The 25,115-nt window shown below is 43.0% G+C and overlaps 2 protein-coding genes across 6 annotated transcripts in view; both read left to right on the forward strand.

Moving 5' to 3' along the window:
- The first annotated feature begins 779 nt into the window (after positions 1 to 779).
- Positions 780 to 12,582, forward strand: LOC107375402 (delta-1-pyrroline-5-carboxylate synthase). Of its 2 annotated transcripts, none has more exons than XM_015943896.3 (17): positions 780 to 910; positions 1,377 to 1,487; positions 3,422 to 3,573; positions 3,655 to 3,804; positions 3,887 to 3,991; positions 4,068 to 4,226; positions 4,396 to 4,486; positions 5,953 to 6,077; positions 6,158 to 6,302; positions 6,380 to 6,453; positions 6,546 to 6,645; positions 10,434 to 10,654; positions 10,741 to 10,878; positions 10,967 to 11,162; positions 11,293 to 11,414; positions 11,538 to 11,820; positions 11,924 to 12,582. In XM_015943896.3, exons 2-17 carry the CDS (start codon positions 1,388 to 1,390, stop codon positions 12,103 to 12,105), a joined length of 2,343 nt encoding a protein of 780 aa, XP_015799382.1. In that variant the 5' UTR covers positions 780 to 910; positions 1,377 to 1,387; the 3' UTR covers positions 12,106 to 12,582. The 2 variants fall into 2 exon arrangements, with proteins under 2 accessions (XP_015799382.1, XP_054605821.1); XM_054749846.2 differs by having other exon boundaries at positions 822 to 960.
- Positions 12,583 to 14,555: 1,973 nt separating this feature from the next.
- The window catches only part of LOC107375399 (arginyl-tRNA--protein transferase 1), a 91,604-nt gene continuing 81,044 nt past the window's right edge, over positions 14,556 to 25,115 (forward strand). For 2 of the 4 annotated variants that reach the window (XM_015943890.3, XM_015943892.3), the window contains exons 1-2: positions 14,558 to 14,745; positions 23,102 to 23,165. In XM_015943890.3, coding sequence (XP_015799376.1) covers positions 14,646 to 14,745; positions 23,102 to 23,165 — 164 coding nt within the window. In that variant the 5' untranslated portion in view covers positions 14,558 to 14,645. Of the gene's footprint in view, positions 14,746 to 23,101; positions 23,166 to 25,115 lie in introns of all 4 variants that reach the window. The other 2 variants (XM_070542158.1, XM_015943891.3) reach the window with 2 other exon arrangements.

The raw sequence follows: 25,115 nt of genomic DNA on the forward strand, positions 1-25,115 counted from the left end.
TCAGCCAGGCAAGAACCAGCTGGTCAGAATGAACATGTTTAGTTTGGTTTGGGATTATTGTAGGAGGACAGCACAAAAGACCGTTGATTTGTACAGAGGCTTTCTCGCTTCTGGCTTTTCTAGTTTCTTTTGTTTAGTTCTTATTTAGAACAGGTAGGATTATTTTAATCACAAACTTTTTCAAATAAATCCGTTCAGACGAGCAGAACTATTACTTTAAAAACATTTAAGGTTTCCATCATAGTGACGACCCTCCTTTGACTTCCATTCATTTGTGATTGTGATTCCACTATTCCTAATCCACACCCCAACCCTAACCATAACCAATGCTAATCTGACCTAACCTTAACTAAGACTTGATTCACACACTGTACCTCTAACTGGTACAGTAAGCTTCTGGTAAGCTTCTAAAAAAGTGAGGACCAAGAAATGTCCTCACTTTGTGGGAAAACTGTCAAAATGGTTCACCGTATGTAGTGTGTAAAATAACACACACACACACACACACACACACACACACACACACACACACACACACACACACACACACACGCACGCACGCACGCACGCACGCATGCACACACACACGCACGCACGCTCGTACTCACACACACAGTACAGTAATATAATTTACATGGAGGTTTATTACGTTTAAAACCTACATTTTTCATTCAATAAGCTTTATTTGGTAAATTAGTTTTGCTCTGAACAGAACACGAAGTTCCACCATTTCTGCGTACGTGTGTTAGGTGGTTTACGTACGCCTTTTGTTGGCGTGTGGAGTCTTTGACGTAGACGTGCTTCGTGAATCGTTGTTTACGCTCTCTCTGAACAACGTGGGCTGTGGATGTGGCAGGGCATCCGCGATACACTGACCGACTCTCCTCCACGCAGCACAGCTGTATCAGAGGTTGGTTTTCTAACCACGCATTCTCATATCGTCAGGCAACGACTACGTTTGTGAGACCCTTTTTGTTTTAATTGTGTCACAATAGCGGCTCACATTAGCTAACGCTAGCTAACATTAGCTAGCATCACGTACAGTTTGACAGCAACAGCCTTTGACACGTAGCTGTTTTTGTTGTCTAGGTGCTTTCTTTTCTAAATGCAAAGTCGTTTATAACCGATGTTGTTTTGTGAAACATTTAGCTTCGTACGGATTTAGTTGTGAACTGTTGTAAGGAAACTCAGCATCTTAGGGTCGCAGTTATTTTTTAAGTCACACATTCAGTTGTTCGGCGTGGAACAGATGTAGGATAAGTATCGTAACTTTGTAATGATCGTTTATCAAACGTTTTATTCTGTGTGTAAACAGGTGGTTTAACCCATCAGGGTCAGAGTAACCTGACACTGGGTGATTTGTGTTCATCTCCCAGGTTTGGGTGCCATGTTTAACAGGCTAGCTTCGTGCACTCGCCTGCCAGCCAGAATCCGACTGTTGAATCATGTCAGTTCAACCTCCAGCAGAGGATTCTCTCAGGCTAAATGTAAGTAATCATTCATTCACCCATTCATCTATCACCCCACTCACCCATCCCTCCCTCCCTCCGCTCACTATTTTGTCTTTCTGTTTATTTATTTAATTATTTAACTTGTTTTTCAGGAGGATAAACTGCTTGAGATGTAACATCTCGTTTTCGAGCAGGTCCTCCTACAACACAACCGATAACAAATAAGGAGGCAGAGTTAGAAAGTTATAACATATTTAAAAAAGAAAAAAGAAGGAAAGTAAATAAATAATAACAGTAAAAATAACGCTATGTATAAATATATATACACACGTAAATATATGCACACATAAATACACATATGCATGGATACATGGATACCCACACATGTACATACGTATGTAACTACCTATATACACAATTAAATTAAATAAAACTGCTGTGAGGCACTCAAAGAGAATTAAGGGCAAAATATGACATCGTATTTAAACCTAAAGTGAAGTAATATCCCAGTTGAATACAAAGATTGGCAACAAAAAACAGCATTTTAGCCAGTGAATGCACAAAATCATTATAACAGAGATTAAACAAAGCAACTACAGCTCGGCTTTACATAAGCATAAACAGTGCGGGAAAATTGGCGAATTGAAGAGATAGATCTTAATTCAGTGGGTAATTTATTCCAGTCCTGAGGAGCTTTAACACTAAAGGCGAGTCTACCCACCTCCTTTTTAAAACGTGGAACAACAAATGATGGAAAAGTAGTTAAACTGTTCAAAGTTTCTTTCTGTCAGCCTAGAATTAGGAAACAGCACGGCATTTATATTATCTCCACTAAAGTTGAAAATGCGGAAGCACTGGATGCTAAAGCCTGTTGTGCTGCTCTTTTGTTGATTTTGAGAACAATCAGAAGCACGATGTTCCCTTGATCTAGTACAGGAGGTGGGAGGCAGAAGGACTCTAGCAACGTCTCCCATCCCATGGGTGGAGCTGTTGTGGAGCTGGAGAGCTCCTTCAGCGACGGGCTGCTGCATCCTAGGTTCACGGAGGAACGTTATGATAGCTTCTAGCTAGCTATATACTAGCTTCTTCCTCCCAGCAGCTGTTAGTTTCTATAGCCACTGCTGCTTCCAGCTAAACCAGTAAACAGTCTGCATTCCTGCTGCTGTATATTTGTCCAGTTCTGTTGTAATGCTATTGACACTCAATCATATCTCATTTCAGGGTATCCGCGGGTCCTTAAAAAGTCTTAAATTTACTTTTCCAAATTTAAGGCCTTGAAAATCCTTAAAAATGACAAATAATCCTTAAATCCAGTTTCCAAAGGTCTTAAATTACCAAAGACCCAATAAACAAGATTATTTTATTTCTATAAAAATTTTCATGAATTCCTAGTTTGTCTTCAGCATTTTTTGTGTGTGATGTTGCCGTAAGCGGAACCGTACACATTCAGTTGGTTGTAAAAGGGGGCTATTTTTAGATGAGCACATTAGCTGGTTAAGCTAGTGGGAGCTTGCGCCATGGGGAAGTGCAAGTTTAAAGGTAACTGGATGGCTAATCCCACGTTCACGACGTGGGTAGCACCGGTTCTAGGCAATAGCTGGAAATTATAGCTTAAATTTAATTTTAAAAATAGCTTAAATTTGGTCAAAGTGGCCTTAAAAAAGGTCTTAAAAAGTCTTAAATTTGGCTCCCTTAAACCTGCAGATACCCTGTCATTTGCACCCATCTCCATTCATGTTCTCACTCCCTGTAAATATTCTGCTGGTCTTGTTATTCGGTCAGTTCAATTCAGTTCAACTTTAATTGTCTTTACCTTGCCCTTTGCACACGTTGAACTTGGAAATTTGGTATTTTTTCTCCACTGCTCCTTCATCTAAGTTGTAAAACTTGAGATCAAAGATGAAGGCAGCATTGGAAGTTACAGCATGCGCACGTGAAACAGGTCTCTCATAATGGGAATGTTTTTGCAGTTGTACTCCCACGTCCCCATGGGAAGTCTTTTGCCCACCGCAGTGAGCTGAAGCAGGCCAAACGGATTGTGGTGAAGCTGGGCAGCGCTGTGGTCACACGTGGGGATGAGTGTGGCCTGGCCCTGGGACGGCTGGCCTCGATAGTAGAGCAGGTAACACAGTTTACATAGCTGGGAGAAAATACTTCAGTGTCCGTGCTTTAAAATCTAAACACTCAGTAACTGGGCTCGTAGGTGGCAATGCTGCAGAACCAAGGCAGGGAGATGATGATTGTCACAAGTGGCGCCGTGGCGTTCGGGAAGCAGCGACTGAGACACGAGATCCTTTTGTCTCAGAGTGTCAGACAAGCCCTGCACTCTGGACAGAACCAGCTCAAAGACATGGTAGCAAAAATAATAAAAGAAATTAACTTTTTATTGAACATTTTAAACGTTTTGTTGAGGTTGACTTCATTTTGTTGCTCAGTCAGTCCCGGTTCTGGAGGCTCGAGCATGTGCAGCTGCTGGTCAGAGCGGTCTGATGGCGTTGTATGAAGCTATGTTCACCCAGTACAGCATCTGCACTGCACAGGTGTGTACAGAGCTTCTCTGGCAGAATCAAAAACTCACACCAGACGACTCCAACCGGGTAATTTCTGCTCTTTTAGATTCTGGTCACCAATCTGGATTTTCACGATGAGCAGAAGCGTCGCAACCTGAACAGCACGCTGCACGAGCTGCTGCGGATGAACATCGTTCCCATCATCAACACCAACGACGCTGTCGTTCCTCCCCCTGTTCCCAACAGCGACTTGCAGGGGGTGAATGTGGGTACTCTGTGTGATCCTCACAAGGATTTCAGTTTTTCTGATGAATGATGGTTTTAAAAATTCAAATTGAATGTTTTCTCTCTAAGTTAAGCTGATATTAACTGTAATAAATGCCTCCGTTGTGGCATGTTTTCCCCATTAGCTTAAAAAATTTTCTGTATTCCAGGTAATAAGCATAAAGGATAATGACAGCCTGGCTGCACGGCTGGCTGTAGAGATGAAAGCCGACCTTCTCATTGCCCTGTCTGACGTTCAAGGTAAAGGAAAATCTAGCTGAAAGTGGGGAAGGGGGTGCTCCAACTATCTGGGATTGGGGAAATAGTCTCGCGGGTGTTAAAAACCTTCTCGACTCTTGACGGGGGAGGCTGTTGGGCACCTGGCGTTGTCGAGGAGGAAAACACCTGAGAGAATTAATGTTTCAGGGTATCCGCGGGTCCTTAAAAAGTCATAAAAAGCCTTAAATTAGCTTTTCCAAATTTAAAGCCTTAAAAATCCTTAAAAATTACAAATAATCCTTAAATACAGTTTCCAGAGGTCTTAAATGACCAAAGACCCAATAAACAAGATTCTTTTATTTCTATAAAATTTTCGTGAATTTCTAGTTGGTGTTCAGCATTTTTTGTGTACGATGTTGCCGTAAGCGGAACCGTACACATTCAGTTGGTTGTGAAAGGGGGCTATTTTTAGATGAGCACGTTAGCTGGTTAAGCTAGTGGGAGCTTGCGCCATGGGGAAGTGCAAGTTTAATGGTAACTGGATGGCTAATCCCACGTTCACGACGTGGGTAGCACCGGTTCTAGGCAATAGCTGGAAATTATAGCTTAAATGATGAATGACCCGCACTTGTATAGCGCCTCTCAGAGTAAGGACTCCAAAGTGCTTTACACTACAGTGTATCATTCATCCATTCACACACACATCAACACACTGGTGGGGATGAGCCATGATGTAGCCACAGCTGCCCTGGGGTGCGCTGACAGAGGCGAGGCTGCTGAGAACAGGCGCCACCGGTCCCTCCGACCACCACCAGCAGGCAAGGTGGGTTAAGTGTCTTGCCCAAGGACTCAACAACAGTCTTCCAATTACTGGACAACCTGCTCAACCTGTTGAGCTACTGCTGCCCTGCTTAAATTTGGTCAAAGTGGCCTTAAAAAGGTCTTAAAAAGTCTTAAATTTGGCTCCCTTAAACCTGCAGATACCCTGTGTTTATATCATATAGTTCATTTATTTACAGGTTAAAATTCTTGAAGGGAAAACAAATCAAACAAAAAATAATTCCACTTAATAAACTCTCTTTACCCTGCGACCTTCTTAGCAAACTTGTATGAAATAAAATATTTGATATTTTTTTACTTGTGTGGACTTTATTTTCAGTTATTTATGAATCTTAAAAGTTAAAGTCCCATTGTTGTGAAAATTGTCCTCCACATTTGACCCATCCCCGTGGGGAGCGCCGAGCTACAGCTGTGGCTGTGCTCGGGGACTGGCTAACCCCCCAATCCAACCCCTTAAAGCTGAGTGTCAAGCAGGGAGGCATTGGGTCCCGTTGTTAAAGTCTTTGGTGTGACCCGACCGGGATTTGAACCCGATATCCCAGTCCCAGAACACTACCACTAGACCACTGAGCTGGTTGAAATACTACTCGTACTTATTAGATGATAAATGTGTTTACTAACTCCATATGAGACTTTCTTGATTAAAAACAGCTGCTCTTGTCCTGCAGGTCTATACGACAGTCCCCCGGGAACAGACGATGCTAAGCTCATAGATATATTTTACCCTGGAGATCAGCAGTCCATCACATACGGCACCAAGTCCAGAGTCGGCATTGGAGGAATGGAAGCCAAGGTCTGCGTGACCGACGAGATTCCGTCAGAATAAAATAACGGGTAATGATAAACTCATGTTCACTCTATGGTTCCAACCAGGTGAAAGCTGCCCTTTGGGCCCTTCAGGGAGGAACCTCCGTCATCATCGCCAACGGCACCGATCCCAAAGTTACGGGCCACGTCATCACCGACATCGTGGATGGGAAAAAAATTGGCACCTTCTTCTCTGAAGTGAAACCAGCAGGTGATGGGTGAAACCAGATGAAGAAGATGTTGGACCCGTTTCTTGTGTGGATGTGATTTTATATTTGGTACCTCCAGGTCCGACTGTGGAGCAGCAGACGGAGATGGCACGGCACGCCGGCAGGGCTTTGGCCTCCCTGCTGCCTGAGGAGGTATGAGTAAACCAAAGGAGCACGACTTTAATACTTTATCAGTTTTTGAATTACTCGTGGTGGTGATGGGTTTTCATCTTGTGTGTTTTTAGAGAGGAGAAATCATCTGCTGCCTTGCTGAGCTTCTTACAGAGAAGAAAGATGAGATTCTTAGCGCTAACAGGAAAGACATGGAGCTGGCGACGGCAACAGGTAGAGCAGTGAACCCAAAACTCAGCATCAGGCAGAAAATTCTCTCATTTAGGAAAACGGGGAAAAAAATTCTGGTCTTCTCTGGCAGGAAGAACTCTGTTCCCGTTAGACCCATTTCCGCTATCAGAATTTCCTGGGTAATTTCACCAGACCTTTGCAGCATTTGTGTGTCTCCATTTCACTGGGCCGGCGCGAAGGGACCATATTCCGGGTTGTTTTAGGGACTAACCGAGTACCCGAACAGGGGTATGTTCTCTGGAATGGCCCAGTAGCATAGCTGTGCGGGGCTTGTGCTTAACTCGTGCTGATTGGTTGTATAATTATTATATATAATAATAATTATAACATCCCGTCATGGTTGAAAAATGGTTCCAAAATGAAAGTAGAACTGATGTCTTTTCTGACCATGAATTCAACACCTTTCCACACCTCTCGTTTGGACGTTTGATGACCGTCAGCGTGTGTCTTATCACTGTATTACTCTTAGGGGTGTAATGGTTCACGGGGGGGATGTTGAACCGTTTCGGTTCAGCCTGTTCGGTCCAGTTGCGTACCATTTCGGTTCATTTTCCATGAAATAATATTTCCGTTTAGTTCTTAAAATATTTTTTTATATTTTATATGTGTTTAATGTATTATATTGTAACTTTTTCTGAACTAATGATTGATATGTGTTTGAGGAGCCATTCCCCTGGTGTTCTTTTTCCAGAACTAGAATTTCATTTTCCAGCTGGTCAATGTCCTTTGTATATATTTTTTTTTTAAACCTTTGGTAAAGGAGATTATCTGTCCTCTGAGGTAGGCCTTTAATGTATCCCATGGAATTAAGCTGTTAGGTGAGGAGGCGCAGTTTGTATCACAAAACAATTTAAGCTGTTCCCTTATGAATAAGCAAAAATCAGTTCTTTGAAGGAGAGTAGGGTTGAGGCGCCATCTATAGGGCATATTTGCCTTATCGGAATAAAATGGACAAAGTTAATGGTGAATGATCAGATAAAGTTCTAGATAAATATTCAACATCTGTTACTCTATGGAATAAATGGGCAGATGATAAAATTAAGTCTATCCTAGTGTGGGATTTATGGAGGCCTGAATAAAATGAATAATCTCGGGTTTGGGGATGCGTCCGTCTCCAAATATCTATTAAATTTAAGTCTTTCTTGTAATTTTGAGTAACTTTAGACGCCTTTGATCTGGAGATGGTTTTAGTCGACTTGTCCAGAACAGGATCTAAGCAGAAATTGAAATCACCGCCTACTAAAATATTATGTCCCCCTGCAACCTTCAAGAATACATCTTGCATAAATAGCTCATCGTCATAGTTGGGTGTGTACAAATTTAGGAGTGACCAATGTTCAGAAAATATTCTACAACTGACAAAAACATAACGTCCTGAAGAATCAATATTCGTATCCAGTATTTCCAAAGGTGTCTTTTTATTAATCAAAATGGCCACCCCTCTAGCTCTTGAATTAAATGATGATGACACCGCCTGGCCTACCCATTCTCTTTTCAATTTTTTGTGTTCTTGCGGAGTGAGATGAGTCTCCTGTAAAAAAGCATTATCTACTTGTAACTTTTTAAGATACGTTAGGACTCTTTTTCTTTTAATTGGTTCGTTCAGCCCATTAACATTAAAACTAACAATTTTCAATACGCTTCCCATAGCAATTCCATTTTTTGTACAGATTTAACCTGACCTTTATTAGCATAATGGCAAAAATACATTTTCAAAAATAATTTCCCAAAAAGATGGAGCACCCACCAAAAGAACAGAAGAACCCCAAGTAATGATAAAAGGAGAAGAAAAAAAAACACACCCTTAAACCCCCCAGTGCCAAACCCTGAACATGTGGCCCAACTCCCTCCACCTGTGTTGGTCTTCTACTTGTGAACAACAAGTCTCGCTCAAATCTAAGATTTCTTATCTTCCAGAAGTCTCTCAATTTGCAGTGTTTTATATTATGTGAAACACATACATTTTAAACTCAAATATTAATGATCGCGGTTATAATTACTTATGGCGCCCAAAATATCTAGTCCCGCAATTGAACTTTAATTAATCAACAGTAACTTACGGCTCATAAGATGATCAGAAAAGGAATGAAGGCAAAATGCCGCCGTTGTTTAGCACCTCATCCGTTCGGTTCCCCCAATTGTGGTTCTTCACAAATACTGCCGCTTCCTTTGGTGTTTTGTAGAATTTCCTTGTTCCGTTCAGGAGCAATATCCTCAAAGTAGCAGGGTAGAGTAGGGCAAACTGGACGTTCCTGGATCTCAGCTCCTTCTTTACCTGGTCGTGTTCCTTTCGGCACCTCAACACACTGGCACTCAGGTCTGGAAAGAACATTATTGGCTTCTTCTCGTACAAGGGAGCTTTATCTTCCTTAGACAGCTTTGCAGCCACACAGAGTATCTTCTCCCGATCCTGGTAATTGAGCAGGCAGTGTGTCTTCAGTGGTTTGGGGAAATATGTTTGTACATAAAGAGCAAGTCACCCCCAAATCTACCTTTTTTTTCCTGATAAACTATATAAATGCGTGTCTAACCGTGCTGCAGACATGTGTAGTCAATAGTTTTGCACTTTAGTGCATTTTAGTTCAAATTTAAATTTTCTGCCTAAAACTGTCAGTGTTGTGCCGTTGTCAGGTAAAACCTCTGCACTGCATTTGAATTTAAATCTGCCATCGCTATTAGCTAAGAGGTACCCTAGATTGTTTGCTGGGACCATATGATGTCACAATGTTGTTGTGAGCCTGTATGTGTTTGTATTTGTTAGCGGCTCCGCCCTCTCCGTCTGCTAGGCAACAGCATTTGTTGCATTTTTCAAACAGGTAGTGGGAGTTGAGTAATAATAATTATAACGTCTAGCAGGGGTGACATGCTCTTTAAACAGTAAAAAAAAACCTCTTAATGGTATTAATGCCCTTGGACACTTTTTGGGGCCAAAACGGTCGCTATAAGCTATAAGCTGACATCTTAAGCCTGGTCACCGTAACCTCCGCAATGGAGAGACGCACACGGAGTGTCTGAAAGGTTTTCTCATTCAAACTTCTGTTCAGGCAGCAGAGTGTTGCAAAGCAGGACAACAGAGGGTGTAACGTTTTCTGTGGCATCCTGTCACCAGAACACTCGTTTATCCGGTGCAGGATATACATTTACCAATGTGTTTATATATTTCAGAGACTTTATAACATGGACAAATTTGTCCTCAACCTCTTCATGCGGTCGCCACCTCTAACCTACTTTTCCTGTTGTTTCCGTCCACGTTTGCTTCGTTTTTTGTGCTCCTTCATTCACGAGTGAATAAATGTTCGTATTTTGAAACTTTCCGTGATGCATTGTTCATTCTCTACACATGGGTTCATACAATATCTGTTTACTTTTTAACGGGGCAATAACGGTGCTGGTGAGGAATTAACAGGAAGCGGCGCCCTGACCAATCACAAGGTTGCGGTCTCCGTGACTTTCGACGGATGTTTAAAATTTTGGGCATGTCTCCGTTCCTCAGTTAGCCCGTCGGAGAGCCCTTGCTCCAACACATGATGATGTTGTGTGTCTTTGCACCGACGCAGACGGAGAGGTATAAATCAGGCTTTAGTCCTGAAAAGGACGATTTTCTATGGAGATACAACTGAGAGGACCCAGCCTCCATACCTTTCCCGTCACCTCCCTGAAATATCTCAGATCTTCTATAGTGGAAACACGCTTTTGTCACAGACCACTTTCCATTTCAGCTCATTCCAAATACTTCAGCCTCTTAATTTTCTTCACCTGTCTCTCTGCAGGTCGTTTGTCCCAGCCTCTGATCAGTCGTCTGAGCCTTTCAACCGCTAAGCTGAACAGCCTGGCCATCGGCCTGCGCCAGCTCGCCGCGTCTTCCAGGAACAGCGTGGGTCGAGTGTTGAGAAGGACCAAGGTGGCTAACAACCTGGAGCTGGAACAGATCACGGTCCCCATCGGGGTCCTGCTAGTTATCTTTGAGTCGCGTCCCGATTGTCTCCCTCAGGTCCGACTGTCCTGATGCTCATAATGTGCCACTAATTGTTTTGTTTAAGATTTATGGAAAATAAAACGTTAAATGTTGGATTTCAGGTGTCGGCTTTAGCTATTGCCAGTGGGAATGCACTGCTGCTTAAAGGAGGCAAAGAGGCATCCAACACGAACAAAATCCTACATCAGCTCACCCAGGAAGCACTCTCGATTCATGGGGTGGCAGATGCCATTCAGCTGGTGAGAACGAACCTTTTTACGTTCACTCGGTTTCCTTTTAACGGCGATGTTGTTTTAACGTCAGAGTAACGCTTGCATTGTGTTGTAGGTGAGCACACGCGAAGAAGTCGAGGATCTGTGCAGATTAGACAAGTTGATAGACTTGATCATTCCAAGGGGTTCATCCCAGCTGGTCCGAGACATCCAACGAGCAGCTAAGGGCATTCCCGTGCTGGGCCACAGCGAGGGCGTCTGTCACGTCTACGTAGACGTCGATGCCAGCGTAGACAAAGCTATCGACGTCGGTGTGTTCGGGTTTCACTTAAACTGAAACAAAAATTAAGTTACTGTGTTATTCTAACCTCGTGCTCTATATAGCCGTGGTTATTTTCTTACTGGGATGGACCAAACTGACAAAAGTACTTTTCATTCTAGTCAAAGACTCCAAGTGTGACTACCCTGCAGCCTGCAACGCCATGGAGACCCTCCTGATTCACAGAGATTTGCTGCGGACTCCCATGTTTGACCAGATAATTGACTTGCTGAGAGCAGAACAAGTAGGAAACTCTTGGATTCAGACAGAAATCCAGTTTACTGTGATTCTCCTTCTTGAAATGACGTTTGGAACTTCACGGAGAAAAAAACTCTGCTGCTCACTTCTTGTCTTTTGCTTCTTTCAGGTGAAAGTCCATGCAGGTCCTCGCTTTGCTTCCTATTTAACCTTCAGCCCCTCTGAGGTGAAGTCTCTCCGCACAGAGTATGGTGACCTGGAGTGCTGCATCGAGGTGGTAGACAGCATGCAGGATGCGGTGGACCACATCCACAAATATGGCAGCTCCCACACTGACGTCATTGTCACCGAGAACGAGAATACAGCCGAACAGTTCCTGCAGCAGGTCGACAGCGCCTGTGTGTTCTGGAACGCTAGCTCTCGCTTCGCCGATGGCTACCGCTTCGGCCTGGGTGTGTATTCTGTTGGTTTTATACTTTTTCAATCCGCTTGAATCTACTTCTGGATTCAGAATACAGCAAAAGTCACACGGCGTTTTTAAAATGATCTTTACAGGAGCCGAGGTTGGCATCAGCACAGCCAGGATACATGCCCGTGGTCCAGTGGGTTTAGAGGGACTTCTCACCACTAAGTGGGTTCTTCGAGGGGAGGGACACACTGTGGCTGATTTCTCTGAACAAGGCAGTATGAAATATCTCCATGAAAACATCCCAGTTCCTCAGGGGACTCTAAATTAGTTACTGACAAAAGAACAATATCAAGAGGACTCAACCCAACTGGTGTCAGCCAAGACTTTCTTTAGAGGTTTGTGTCTGCCAGTAGCATTTCCACCTGCTAGTGTCTAGTTTATCACCTGTGTTGGAAACTGTAATCCTGAAAAATGACTACTTTTATTGGACAACCAAATTCTTTCTGGGTTTTTTTTCTTGGTCATTTCAGTTTTATCAGATATAGAAAAAACTCCCAGCAATGTGTGTTAAATAACCGAGCAGTAAAGGAATTGTGCAAAAATGTAAAAAGGTGAAACATGATGCAGACGAGGAGGAATCATTTTCCTCTGCCAGACCATTGGAATCACTGGCCCAGTTGAGGGTTTTCTAATTTATTTTTCTACGTGTAAACGCTCGTGCAGGATCATGGTTAAGATTTGTTTTGCTGTCCTTTTTTTCTTTTTGCACAGAGATGAATAAATATGATGTACAGTTCTTAAAACACAAACTTTTCTGTTCATACTTAAAATTGAAACAAATACAAGCAGCAGTATTGTATAGCTTTACTTTTGCATTTAGGGCAGTGTTGTTCAACCCAGGTGCCCATGGCTTCAATTTCCAGTACTTTTAGTCTTATCTAAGCTCCAACGCACTCAGTTCATTGGTTCTTTAGACCATTTTAGCAGGCCATCAAGCTCTGCAGAAGCAGCCACTTTGAAATATCAAGTCCATTGGAGCAGACATCAAGGATGGTGGCCCTCGAGGACCAGGATTGGTGACGACTTTTGTAAGGCTGTCTGAAGGTGGCCTTTATAACCGTTGTTCAGACTGTTTACATATTCTCAGTTTAGGGATAGTTTGTTTTAACACGGAATTGAGCGATTCACCGTTTGATTTTAATTGCAGTAAACCTATAGCCTGGCAAACCAAACTTTGCAAAGCAAGAATTTGGTCTGGTTTTCTAAGTCAAAGATCTCTGACCCCTTCCCGTCTGGCTTTCTGAAGCAGCACTCAACTGAGACTGCTCTAGTAAGGGTGCATAATGACCTCCTGATGGCTGCTGATGCAGGGAAATGCTCTGTCATGGTCCTGCTAGACCTCAGTGCAGCTTTTGACACTGTAGACCACAACGTTCTACTAAACAGGTTAAAGGCCCTGGCTGGGATTTCAGGTTCTGCTCTAGACTGGCTCTCTTCCTATCTCACCAACAGAACATTCACAGTGAAGTCAGAAAACTTCTCTTCAGATACTGCCTCTCTAACATGCGGGGTCCCACAAGGTTCAGTTCTAGGGCTTCTACTATTCACATTCTATATTCTTCCCCTAGCTGGCATCATTCAGTCTTTCCCAGACATCTCCTACCACATCTACGCTGATGATATTCAGCTCTATATGTCCTTTATGCCACACCAGTTGGACAGGCTGGCCACACTTGTAATCTGCCTGACCCAGATCAGTAACTGGCTGTCCAGCAACTTTCTTGTCCTCAGTGCTAACAAGACAGAGACCGTGATCGCCGGAACTTCAGCCAAAAATCGAGCAAGAAATTGCCTCTTTTTGCCCATCAGCCAAGGCCAACATTAGAAACCTAGGAGTTATTTTTGATCCAGCTTTAAGTTTAGACTCACACGTCAAAACCATCTCCCGCTCTTTGTTTCTTTCAACTGAGAAACATTTCAAAAGTCCGTAAACTGGTTTCTACTGCAGATCTGGAAAAAATCATCCATGCCTTTGTGTCATCACGCTTAGACTATTGCAACGCTCTTTTTACTGGTCTTAGCAAAACCTCCCTCTCACGCCTTCAAGCCATCCAAAATGCAGCAGCCAGACTCCTAACCAAGTCCAGCAGACGAGCTCACATCACTCCAGTTTTACAGTCCCTCCACTGGCTCCCGGTAGAATATAGAATTCAGTTTAAAGTTTTAGTCCTGACCTATAGAGCTCTTAACAACCAGGCTCCAAGCTACCTATCTGAGCTTTTATCCCCACACACCACCTCTCGGAACCTTAGATCCACATCTGAAAACCTCCTGGCTGTTCCTCGAACCAGACTGAAAACCAAAGGGGACAGGGCCTTTCAGACTATTGCACCCAGACTTTGGAACAGTCTACCTTCAAATCTCCGTCTCTCTAACACTGTAGAGGTCTTTAAAAACCGTCTAAAAACTCACCTTTTCATCCAGGCGTTCCCTCCCTAAATGTTTCAAAAAGATGGCTTTGTTCTTGTTCACACCTTCACTTTGTTTATACTCATGATTTTATTTTCTACGTTGATCACTGCTATTGTTTTTCTGATGTTTTTATTGGTTAGAGGTATTTGCCCTGATCTTTATCAAGTTGTACAGCGCTTTGTGCTTTATATCTGTGAAAGGCGCTATATAAATAAACTTTTACTTACTTACGTACTTACTAGGCTAGTAAACCTATGCACACATAAGGACTTTCAAAGTTCCCACTTCTCCTGAACGTTACATTGCAGACGTACTGCCGGTGGGCGGGGTTTCGCTTTCAGCAGTATTTACCTGGTGGCCTGGGAAACTCAGCTGTCAGCTGTGTGGACAGTGGAGATGGCAGGGAACAAGTCTTACACTATAGTAGAATATTTTGGCGGAGATGACGGCTACCGTTGTGGTTATTGTAAAAACGAAAAAGGCAACTTTTCTAACGGTAAGTATAGTCAAAAGTAGGGAAGAACCCCGCTAACGGAGCTTTTCGTTTTGTGCTAAAAGTAGCTGCGTGTGTTTTCTTGAATGGTAACCGGGTGTGGGTTAAAAGTAAGTTACAGTCGGTAAAACGGGGGTAAAACTGTCAATATCAGTGAAGTTGCAAATTGTCTTTAAACTTAAACATCGTTGAGGCTCGTTAGCATTTGTCTACTGCTACATACTGCTAGCTGGGCTAAGTTTTTAGCTAGTAGCCTAATGTAGCTCATCTGTAGCACTCGGAAGAAAATAACAGTACTCAAGCAATCACACGGGTCCAGGTGTAACAGTAATTTTTAGGGGCATAATATAACAACTCAATTTTTCGACAACGTTTTCCTCTAGAGTAACATTTTTACCTCAACATGTACGCTTGTTAACATTTTTGCTAGCACCTGTGCTAGCCATTTCGGTCGGACAAGAGGTGAAATGCATAATTTAGTCTCTAAAAACAGAACATGTGATTGACTTGACCTGAGCGGTCTCTTGTTTCACGTCTCCTGGTGCCTTGCTCAGACGACATATGTATTTGTATTTCTGGGATTTGTGGAAAAGCACGTAATAAAACATTTCACCGCAATTTAAATTTTGGAGGCAGCATTACTCGAGTTGGATAAAACTACATATCCAGATTGATCATAGGAAAAAAACCAAAACAAAGCAGGGAGTCTTTTCATTGTCATAATGTTAATGAACTCTGATCTTTAAACCGGTTGAGAGTTTAATAAACGGCTTTTATTTTGTTCCATATATTAATATTTATGCTCACTATATAGCAATGCCTTTACTGGGTGGTGTTAAAAATCTGATAGCTTTATGAATTTAAATTGCTCCTAAGTTAAATTAAATTCTGAGGTGTACAGTTGAAAAGCACATTTTTAAAAGCTTGAATCACACTGTTTGGGCTTGAGTTTTTATTTACTAAAATATGAGTGACTTACAGTTTTGTTGGTGATGAAAAAAAAAAGACTGGTAGTTTTTGATCCTCCCTTTGAGAACAAGAAGTCATTGACAGGGTGGGAGTTTGTGTTTGGAACAGAATGGTGACATTGAGATGAATCACAATGACTATAATTAGGTTTCTGGCAAGTCAATGATCAACCGGGCACAGAGTCAGCAGACACAAGCTGTAATCTAATCCAAGAGTGGTAATCTGTTATGTCATGTGGACATGGTAGGCTCTAAAAACTCAGACATCACATCGTTTGCAGTTATTAAACAAGGCCATTTTTACTTTCTTGCATATCCACATAAGATGAAAGGTGTTTGGAACTGATTTTGATTTGATCCCTCAGATTATGCCTGTTTTATTGTTTGCTTGTATTTTCCTGAATTTATAAACAAGTCTGTATACTGGGAAAATCAGTTTTTTGCAGGCTTTTCAAAGCAGGTGTTGATGCGGGTTCAGGGATGTCATCAAGTGTACAAAGAAAATGTGATTCGAACAAAGCTCAACATCTGCTGCCATTGTGCCCTTTATTTTCCAGCAGATGCTGATATTCGATAACGTAACCCTGTTTGCCATTATGACGACCACCACCTCACTCTCCTCCACATGTGTCCTGAACCTTTTGGCCTCTTTTCTCAGTGTGATCCATCAATCAATCAATCAAAGCTTTATTTATAAAGCGCCTCCCGCAACCCTGTCAGGAAGCCCAAAGTGCTGAACATGGTTTAGTTGAAGGTAAATATATTGAATAAATCAAAAATAAAAGCAATTCAAATTACAAAATACAAATTACAAAATAGGTGAAACATTCTGGTACAGGACAAATGTGTAAAACAATGGATTGAGTGAACCAATGAAAACTGAAATAAATTCAACATAAAAGAGGGCCAAAATCAAACATGTTCTGGAAACGCCAAGCGGAGGAGGTGTGTTTTTAGGCGACTCTTACAGTCTGGCAGAGATGGGGACAGCCTAACCGAGGGTGGCAACTGGTTCCAGAGTGACGGTGCTAGTACCGAGAAAGCCCGGTCCCCACGGGTACGACACCTACAACGAGGAACAGCGAGCAGGCCTTGGTCAGAGGAGCGCAGAGCGCGTGATGGGTAATGTCTGTTCAGGAGTGTGGCTAGATAGGGGGGACCACCACCCTGGAAGAAATGATAAACAAAGACGAGGATTTTGAATTGTGAGCGATAGCAAACCGGAAGCCAGTGCAGGGAGGCCAGAACCGGACTGATGTGGTCCTGTTTCCTGGTCCCAGTCAGGAACCTGGCTGTGCTGTTCTGCACAACCTGTAGGCGACGCAGTGATGACTGACACAAGCCTGCATAGAGAGAGTTGCAGTAGTCAAGCCTAGAAATATCAAAGGCATGCAGTGCCCGCTCCAGGTGGGCTCTCGACAGCATATGCTTGATTTTTGCAAGGCGTCTCAGGTGAAAGAAACTTGACCGGATCACAGAATTGATGTGAGCATCAAATTTAAGTCCAGCATTAAGTTTCACCCCCAAACTGGTAACAACTGGTTTTGAGTAGGGAGAAAGAGGGCCAAGATCAACATAACGATCCCTATTCCTGCTGTTGGGGTGAAAAACAATGAGCTCTGTCTTTCCCTCAGTAGAACGTTGGGCATTAGCCAAGCCTTCACCTCGTTAAGACAGGACACAAAGGACTGGATAGAGTGACCTTTCTCCTGACACAATGGAGAGTAAATCTGACAATCGTCAGCATAGAGATGGAATGATAGGCCATGTTTACGAAAGATTGACCCCAGAGGTAGCAGATAAATGGCAAACAAAAGAGGACCAAGGATCGATCCCTGCGGGACCCCCCAGCGGAGCCCCTCCCAAGAAGAAAAAACATCACCCAGTTTAACACAGAATGTCCTGTTTTGGAGATACGATCCAAACCAGTCCAGAGCAGACCCTTTGATCCCAACCCATCGTTCCAAGCGATCGAGTAGAATCGCGTGGTCAATTGTGTCGAAGGCTGCTGTCAAGTCTAACAACAGAAGCACCACAGTAGAGCAGACTCTGTGCTATGGCCAGACCTGAACCCTGAACCCTGATTGGAAAACCTCAAACAGATCAGAGTCAGCTAAATGTGAGACCAGCTGCTGATAAACGACTTTCTCAAGCAGTTTTGATGTAAAAGGCAGGGTAGAGATAGGCCAGCAATTTTCTGTCACAGAGACATCAGCACCAGGTTTCTTCAGGGTCGGCCGAACAACTGCAGCTTTCAAAGCAGCTGGGACCACACCTGTGTTGAGGCTCCCATTGATAATCTGACCAAGTGAAGGGCCAAGGCACGGAAAGGCAGCCTTCCAGAGACGAGGCGGCAGAACGTCAAGTGGAGAGCCAGATGGCTTCTGCCTCGCAACTAGCTTACTCAGCTTAGAGTATGAAACAGTATTGAGGGAGCTCAGGGTGGGTGGTGATGGAGGAACTGGAACAGGGTCAACAGAGTTACCAGAAATATCTGCTCTAATACCTGATACTTTATGAACAAAGAATCTGTGAAAATCTTCAGAGTTTCCAGCAGCTGTAGGAGACATGGAGCTAGGCTCCTGATACACCAGAACAGAATTTAGTGTTTTGTAGAGAATCCTGGGATTCTTGGAGTTTGTTTTGATGTCTGCAAAATAGGCCGTTCTAGCAGCCCTCACAGCATCCTGATAAGCAACCAGAGATGCTCTGAACAACTCACGCGAGACCTGTAGGCCATCCTTTTTCCGCTTTCTCTCAGAGGCTCTACACGCCCGCCTACAAGCCCGTGTGACATCAGATAGCCAAGGCTCCCTCCTAGGCATGATGTCATACCTGGTTATTTTTGTGGCTTTAATTAGTACAGCCACAATCTGTTTTATGGCCCTATTCCACTAGAACATACTCGGCATGGGTCAAACCCCGTTCTGGTGGTTTTCCATTACAATTTAAAAATGTCTCTTGTGGGTGGGCTCTTCATAGTGGGGCGCCCCCTAGAGTTTGAAAACTGTTGCGCTGTAGGGCTGGGTCTCCCTAGCCTGGCGGGCCTCTCGCAGACCCTGGGGATGTGGACCAAGATTATTCATTCTTTAAGCTGAATATGAGCGCTCTCACTCTCTGGAGTAGGGTCCAGCCAGCCGAGGGGTGCGTCTGCTTGGGCTACAGAAACACCTTAATTGGGGTTACTGTAGCTTCTCACAAACCAATCAGAACGGGCATCAAAATATGTTATTTTCCCTACTACGTTTGTCGAAATAAAAGTCTACACTAATTGATCGTGTCGCACCGCCACAGTAAAATCAAAGCTGCCACATCTATAGAATGCATTTTAGTTAATTGTTTAAGATATTGTAATGACTCCTATTCTGTTTCAGATCTTTATTCCAGGGTACTGTTGTAAAATGGTAAATGGCCTGTATTTTATATAGCGCCTTCTAGAGTCCTGGAACCCCCCAAGGCACTTTACAACACAACCAGTCATTCACCCATTCACACACACATTCACACACTGGTGGTGATGAGCTACGATGTAGCCACAGCTGCCCTGGGGCGCACTGACAGAGGCGAGGCTGCCGAGCACTGGCGCCACCGGTCCCTCCGACCACCACCAGCAGGCAACGTGGGTTAAGTGTCTTGCCCAAGGACACAACGACAGCGACAGACTGAGCGGGGCTCGAACCTGCAACCTTCCGATTACGGGGCGAGCACTTAGCTCCTGTTAGCCGCAGCCCATGTCTTAAAGGGACTATAAAGAAGTTTGACAGCCAAAACATGTATAGAAATAATAAATGTCTTCTTCATACATTCTCCTGCAATGCCCTGGTCCTGTAGAATGAGCCCTGGCATTTTTACTGTGATTGCCTGTTTTTCTGTAAAATCACAGAAAAAGAGAGATGCTCGGGTCGAGCAGGCTGCTTCATGGGCGTTCATGCTCAGGCATAGCCCGTAGCATTTGCTATCTGTAGCTTTAGTCTTTGTCGCTGTTCCTAACACCTAGTGACAAAGCTAGCTACATTTCTGAGGACCCTTAGCTACTTTCTGTAGAACTTTCTTCTAGATATTTCCTGCAAATTAGCAACAAAATAGCCATTTTCGCTCCAAATTGTTCTTTGAATTGACCTTGTTTCAGCTGTCATCAAGGATATAAACGTTACAGATAGGTTCAATGTCACTGGCGCTTTAGCTCACCTATTAAGATGTCTGACTTTCATACAGAAGACCTGGGTTTGACTCCAGGTGTGAACATAATTGGTTATTTGTAGTTTCTTTTTTACATTAATGGTATACTTTTTTACAGTAATAAGAGGCCCAAATTTTTATTTGAGACTCGCCAAACGGCATTGAATTCACAGATAAAAAAGATGTGGGTTCAACTTTCATTTTGGAACAATTTTTCAAGCAAGGGAAGGGAATGATCTGAGCATGCAGGAGGACTGACCCATCTTAAACCTTTGTCGGCTGTGCTGAAGAGAAAGGTACAGAACCTAATTATTTAATTGATTAGCTGCACGTTCTCCTGTCCTCTGTCCTCCGGGCCACACACACACACACACACACACACACACACACACACACACACACACACACACACACACACACACACACGCGCGCGCGCGCACGCACACACACACACACACACACACACACACACACACACACACACACACACACACACACACACACACACACACACACACACACACACACACACACACACACACACACACACACACACACACACACACACACTGCACGTTTGGCCGCCCGACGAGAGAGTGCAGCTGCAGAGACATAGGCACGTTATTTTTATTAATTTGCTGTGTTCTTCTGTCCTCCTGGCCACACGCACACACACACACACACGCGGGACTGTCTCAGCTGTTATTTTCGTTAAGGAGTGTGCACGTACAGCATGCGCGCCTCATGCACGAGCTTACTTTTGAAGCTGCCGTTACGCATTAGGCCTGAGTGGCGATGGCGAGCATAAAAACTTCAAACTAACTTAAGCCCTTTTCAGACAAGCATTCTGGAACATTTGCGGACAATTCAATCCGGTTTTAACCGGAACTGTGTTTTCAGACACACCACTTTTGTACCGGAACTTGTCCTTTCGGCTACGTTCACACAGCAGGGAAAAGTTCCAGATGTCTGACGGCGGCGGGGGGTGGGGTGGGGTGTAGGATCGGACTTATGTTAAGAAGAAGAAGAAAATATCATTTCTATAGCGCCTCTCAAGATAAAAATCACGAGGCGCTTAAGCATAATTCTGCGCACACGAAGACGCATAAGAGACCTGGATGATGAAGCTCAATGGTTAAAGGAATCACTGAAGCGGTGTGAAGCGCTCCGTCGCGCGTCTAGACGGTACCGTAGGAGGCGAGCTGCCGTGGTTCGCCGTATGCTACAGCAGCGGGCTATCTAGGTGCGCACAGCGTCCCCCGATCCCCTCCTCCTCCCCCTCCCTCTTGTCCGGAACTTTACCTCACCAGTCTGAAGCAGCCACCCTGTCCGTAACAAGTCCGGACCTGTTACTAGGGGCTTCGTCCGGATAAATTCCGGAACACGTTATCCGGATGTTTGTATTCAGACACAAAGGTCTTACGGACAGAGTCCGGAAATTTCCGTTTTTCATGGCCTGTCTGAAGGGGGCTCTAGAGTCCCTTTAAAGCTCCTTTCCGGAGTTTTTCTCTTATCCGATGGCACCATCTAGTGGCTGACAAGCATATCACACAAAAGTCTGTTGCTCAGTTTTTTTAAGATGGCGACTTCACGTTTCTGTTTATAAATGTGCTTCTGTAGCTGACAAACAAGAGCTAAAACATGTTGTTTTACGAGTATTATTCTCATTTCTTGTTGTGTTTTCATATATTTATATTTTAGAGACTTTCTTGTCCGTGAAAAGTTCATCAACTTCGCATCAGCGGAGGTATTTCTTAAATTTGAAGCAAGTAAGCAGCAGTGTAACGCTATTGGTTAGTTCTGGTCGACGCTCCGTTTCCTATTGCACGGAGCTCTGTAGGGTAGGGGCCGTGCTTAGCAAAAAAATACAATAAATTAAATTTCAAACACGTATTGCTTACATTATATCACAGTGCATGATAAGATAATCACTTTTACGGATTTCTGAAAAATCATACATCATTTCTGAAAGGGGAAAACTCCGGAAAGCAGCTTTAACTCCAGGAAAAACAACGTTAACAATCTCAGATCAATCTAGCTCGTTTTTTCTTTCTAAACAACCGAACCGGAACTCTCCACACAACTGGCCACGAACACCCCCTTCAAAATAAAAGTCCAACCATAACAAATCGGAGCCCGTTACACTATTGTAAAACAGTGTAAAGCGTGAAATATATAGCCTATATTTGCGCACTTATAGTAACCATAATTGTAGTTTGAAATGAATTTAAATATCGTGAAACATTTAAATTTTTACTTTATTTTGAAAAGCCACTGGCAGCTACTTCTTATGAGAGTCTGTCCAAAGTAGAGTAGAACGATCTCCCATTTCAACTTCAATATTCATACAAACTGAGTAAAGCAGGAGGCGGGACTTAAACACAGGTTTGGGGTCGGAGAGTGTGGAGCGCGCTCTCACGTCAAACCAGCAACACAAAATAAAATGGCACGGTGAGCACAGATGATCAATAACTGTATTAAAAAAATGGAGAACAGATAGGTGAGCGGAGAAAATATCTTATTTTGAAATATTGGAGGTGAAGTAACATTTCAGGAGCGAATAAGAAGGGGGCGTTCCCGTCTTCAAACAGAAACGCCCCTTTTAGCGGCTGGCCGGATGATATTGTCTCTTTCTCGCTGCTGTAAGGTGCTGGAAATTCTTAATGTTATTGTGATCCCAGCATGTGGAAAACAAAAGGGTCTTTTTTAATGCCTTTGTCAGCTTGATGAGGAAAACTTGAGCTCCACTTTTTGCCCGTAATTCAGTTTGCTACTCGTCCTTTTTGTTGTAGAGGCTCACCCATTGGTGTGTCTTCTCGAGGTTAAATGGGAGTTCAGGACTGGAGAGAAGAGGAGGAGCTTAGCATCTGCTGTAGCTACAGTAATAAATGTGTATGTTTCCATTAGGGCCTTTAATCTGGGAAAATGGTCCTGAAGGGATATTGCCATTTAAAGCAGCAATGAACATTTTTCCCAAACACTCGAGCCTTTAGTAGCTTCTTGAACTCTAATTTAAAATAAAAAAAGTGCCAAGCTCATTCAGACCATCTTTCTGCCTTCTTCTAATATATCAGAATCCTTTCATCACCTCCTTGTTGTTCCCAAAACGCAGTTTTCCACTTTTAACAACAAATATTTAATTATATTTTCATATAAAGATAAAAAAGACATTTGTCTTAAATATTTCATGAATATAGAAATTTCTTTTACAGGTATGTGGTCTCATACTATGACCGTACAAGATTACCAGGATCTAATTGATCGAGGATGGCGAAGGTGAGTTTTCTACAAAATATGATTAAATAAAAAAATAAATGAATCTTTTTTATAAACACTTTAGCACAGCTTCCCCGTTTCTGGCCATATTTCTGCTTTGTCTCTTTTGTATTTTATTTATTTGTGTATCAGGCTTTTGATTTATTCAGTTTATTCAGATTTTCTTATTAACATTCAAACTAAAGCCATGTTCATCAGCACATTTGACCCAGATAAAGTCTGTACGGATGACCCTACCCCAATAGAGCAGAACCGAGTTTGGTGTGCTGTTCTAACCTTTAGAGGTCCTTCACTGAGAAACCTTTTTTTTTATTTATATATTAGAATGTAATCAGTCACTCCAAGTTTAACATGCAGGCAGAACATGAAAATAGTCTCCTACACCTATCTCCTGCATTAGCTTCTGATCTGCGTCACACTGTCACTTAACATTCATGGACTCACTCATCGTGACTCACGACGGGGAAGGCTGTTGTTGGTTTAACGTCCAGGAAACAGCAGAGAACGTCTCTACTAACGGAAGCTAACCGTTAGCATTAGCAACTTCACCACAGAACAGAACTCCTCCAGGCTTGTGTTATTGGTGGAGGTAAAACATCAACATTGCAGAGTAAACAGTTTTGGAGTTGTGTTGTGTTAGCCAATCAGAGGAGAGATGTCCAAATGTCGGGAAACAAGACTCGAAATCCTGAAGCTACTTTCTCCTCCAGATGAATTCCCTGTGCTGATCCAGGTGAATCTAGGGTTGTCACCAGTGGCGGCTGGTGAAAAATATTTTTGGTGGGGCTGTGCTATTTTTTTTTTTTTAAACAAACTTGTGCTTTCTGAGCTTTGTGCACAACTTCACTATTTCCTGAATTAAGCACAGCTCTTTTATTTCCTGTCTTACATCATTGGACAAACTGATTAATCCAGGTGTGTCTGACTATTGGCACGCTGCCTTGCAGACCAAGGTTGAAAAATACTGCATTAAATTGCACATAAAATAACACGACCATAAATGGTAAATAGGCAATGCAAGAGGCAAGTAACAAAAACATTTTGTTTAATTTCAACATTTGAGTGAACACGAAAAATTATGAGCAGGTCACTGTTACAGTAATGGTAGTTAACACCACTTAGACAAAATGCCAGAAATTTACACTGTTAGGACTTATGGAAAGTGGAAACACTTTCATAGGAAATAATGTCATCAGTATCCTCTTACAAATGTCATTTTTCCCACTTTTTGGGACAAATCAGAAATGTTTTATTGTCCCAAAAGCTGGGAAATTTGTTTGCTGCAGCAGAAGTGTAACAAGTAAAATGGAATCAGATTGATGTATGTACAAATTTACTTGAAATACACATTTACATGATTAAATATGTATAATAGGTATGTGTGTTGAAATTAGTTTTTACAGTTATTGCACATTAAACAATGTACATGTTATTAAACAAATGTCCCGGTTTGTGGGACAACCAAGGATTTCTGATTCTGATTGTCTTGTTTACAGAAATGTAATGTACAGCTTACCTCTGCACCCAGCTACTGTTCTCCCTGTCCAAACGTCCTCCGTTTCTTTGTTGGCTGCTGCACTGATGCGCTGCATTCCTCAGTCAGAGAATGAATGGAGTCCCCAATGAGACACAAGTTCCACATCCACCTTCTGTGGATCCCAGCCGTTTTGAATAACAAACACAGAAAGCAAAATAACGCATTAGCGTGATTGCATCCAGCTAGCCACTGCTTCCTGGTGTACCAATTTTGGGAGAAGCGTCGTGTGTACAGTTTACCGTTCTTGTCCTGCTGGCTTATCTTTATGTCGGGCTGATCTGGTCCAAGCTCTTTAACATTAAGTTTTTCCACCATAGTCCTCCTCTCGAACGGATACTGGAGAAGAGACCAAACTGAATTCAGTGGCTGCTGAGATCCGGTATCCTGGGTTTAGGCTCACTGGCGTCCATGTC

The sequence above is a fragment of the Nothobranchius furzeri genome, chromosome 12 (genome assembly GCF_043380555.1).
Source record: "Nothobranchius furzeri strain GRZ-AD chromosome 12, NfurGRZ-RIMD1, whole genome shotgun sequence".
In the NCBI taxonomy this organism is placed as follows: Eukaryota; Metazoa; Chordata; class Actinopteri; order Cyprinodontiformes; family Nothobranchiidae; genus Nothobranchius; species Nothobranchius furzeri.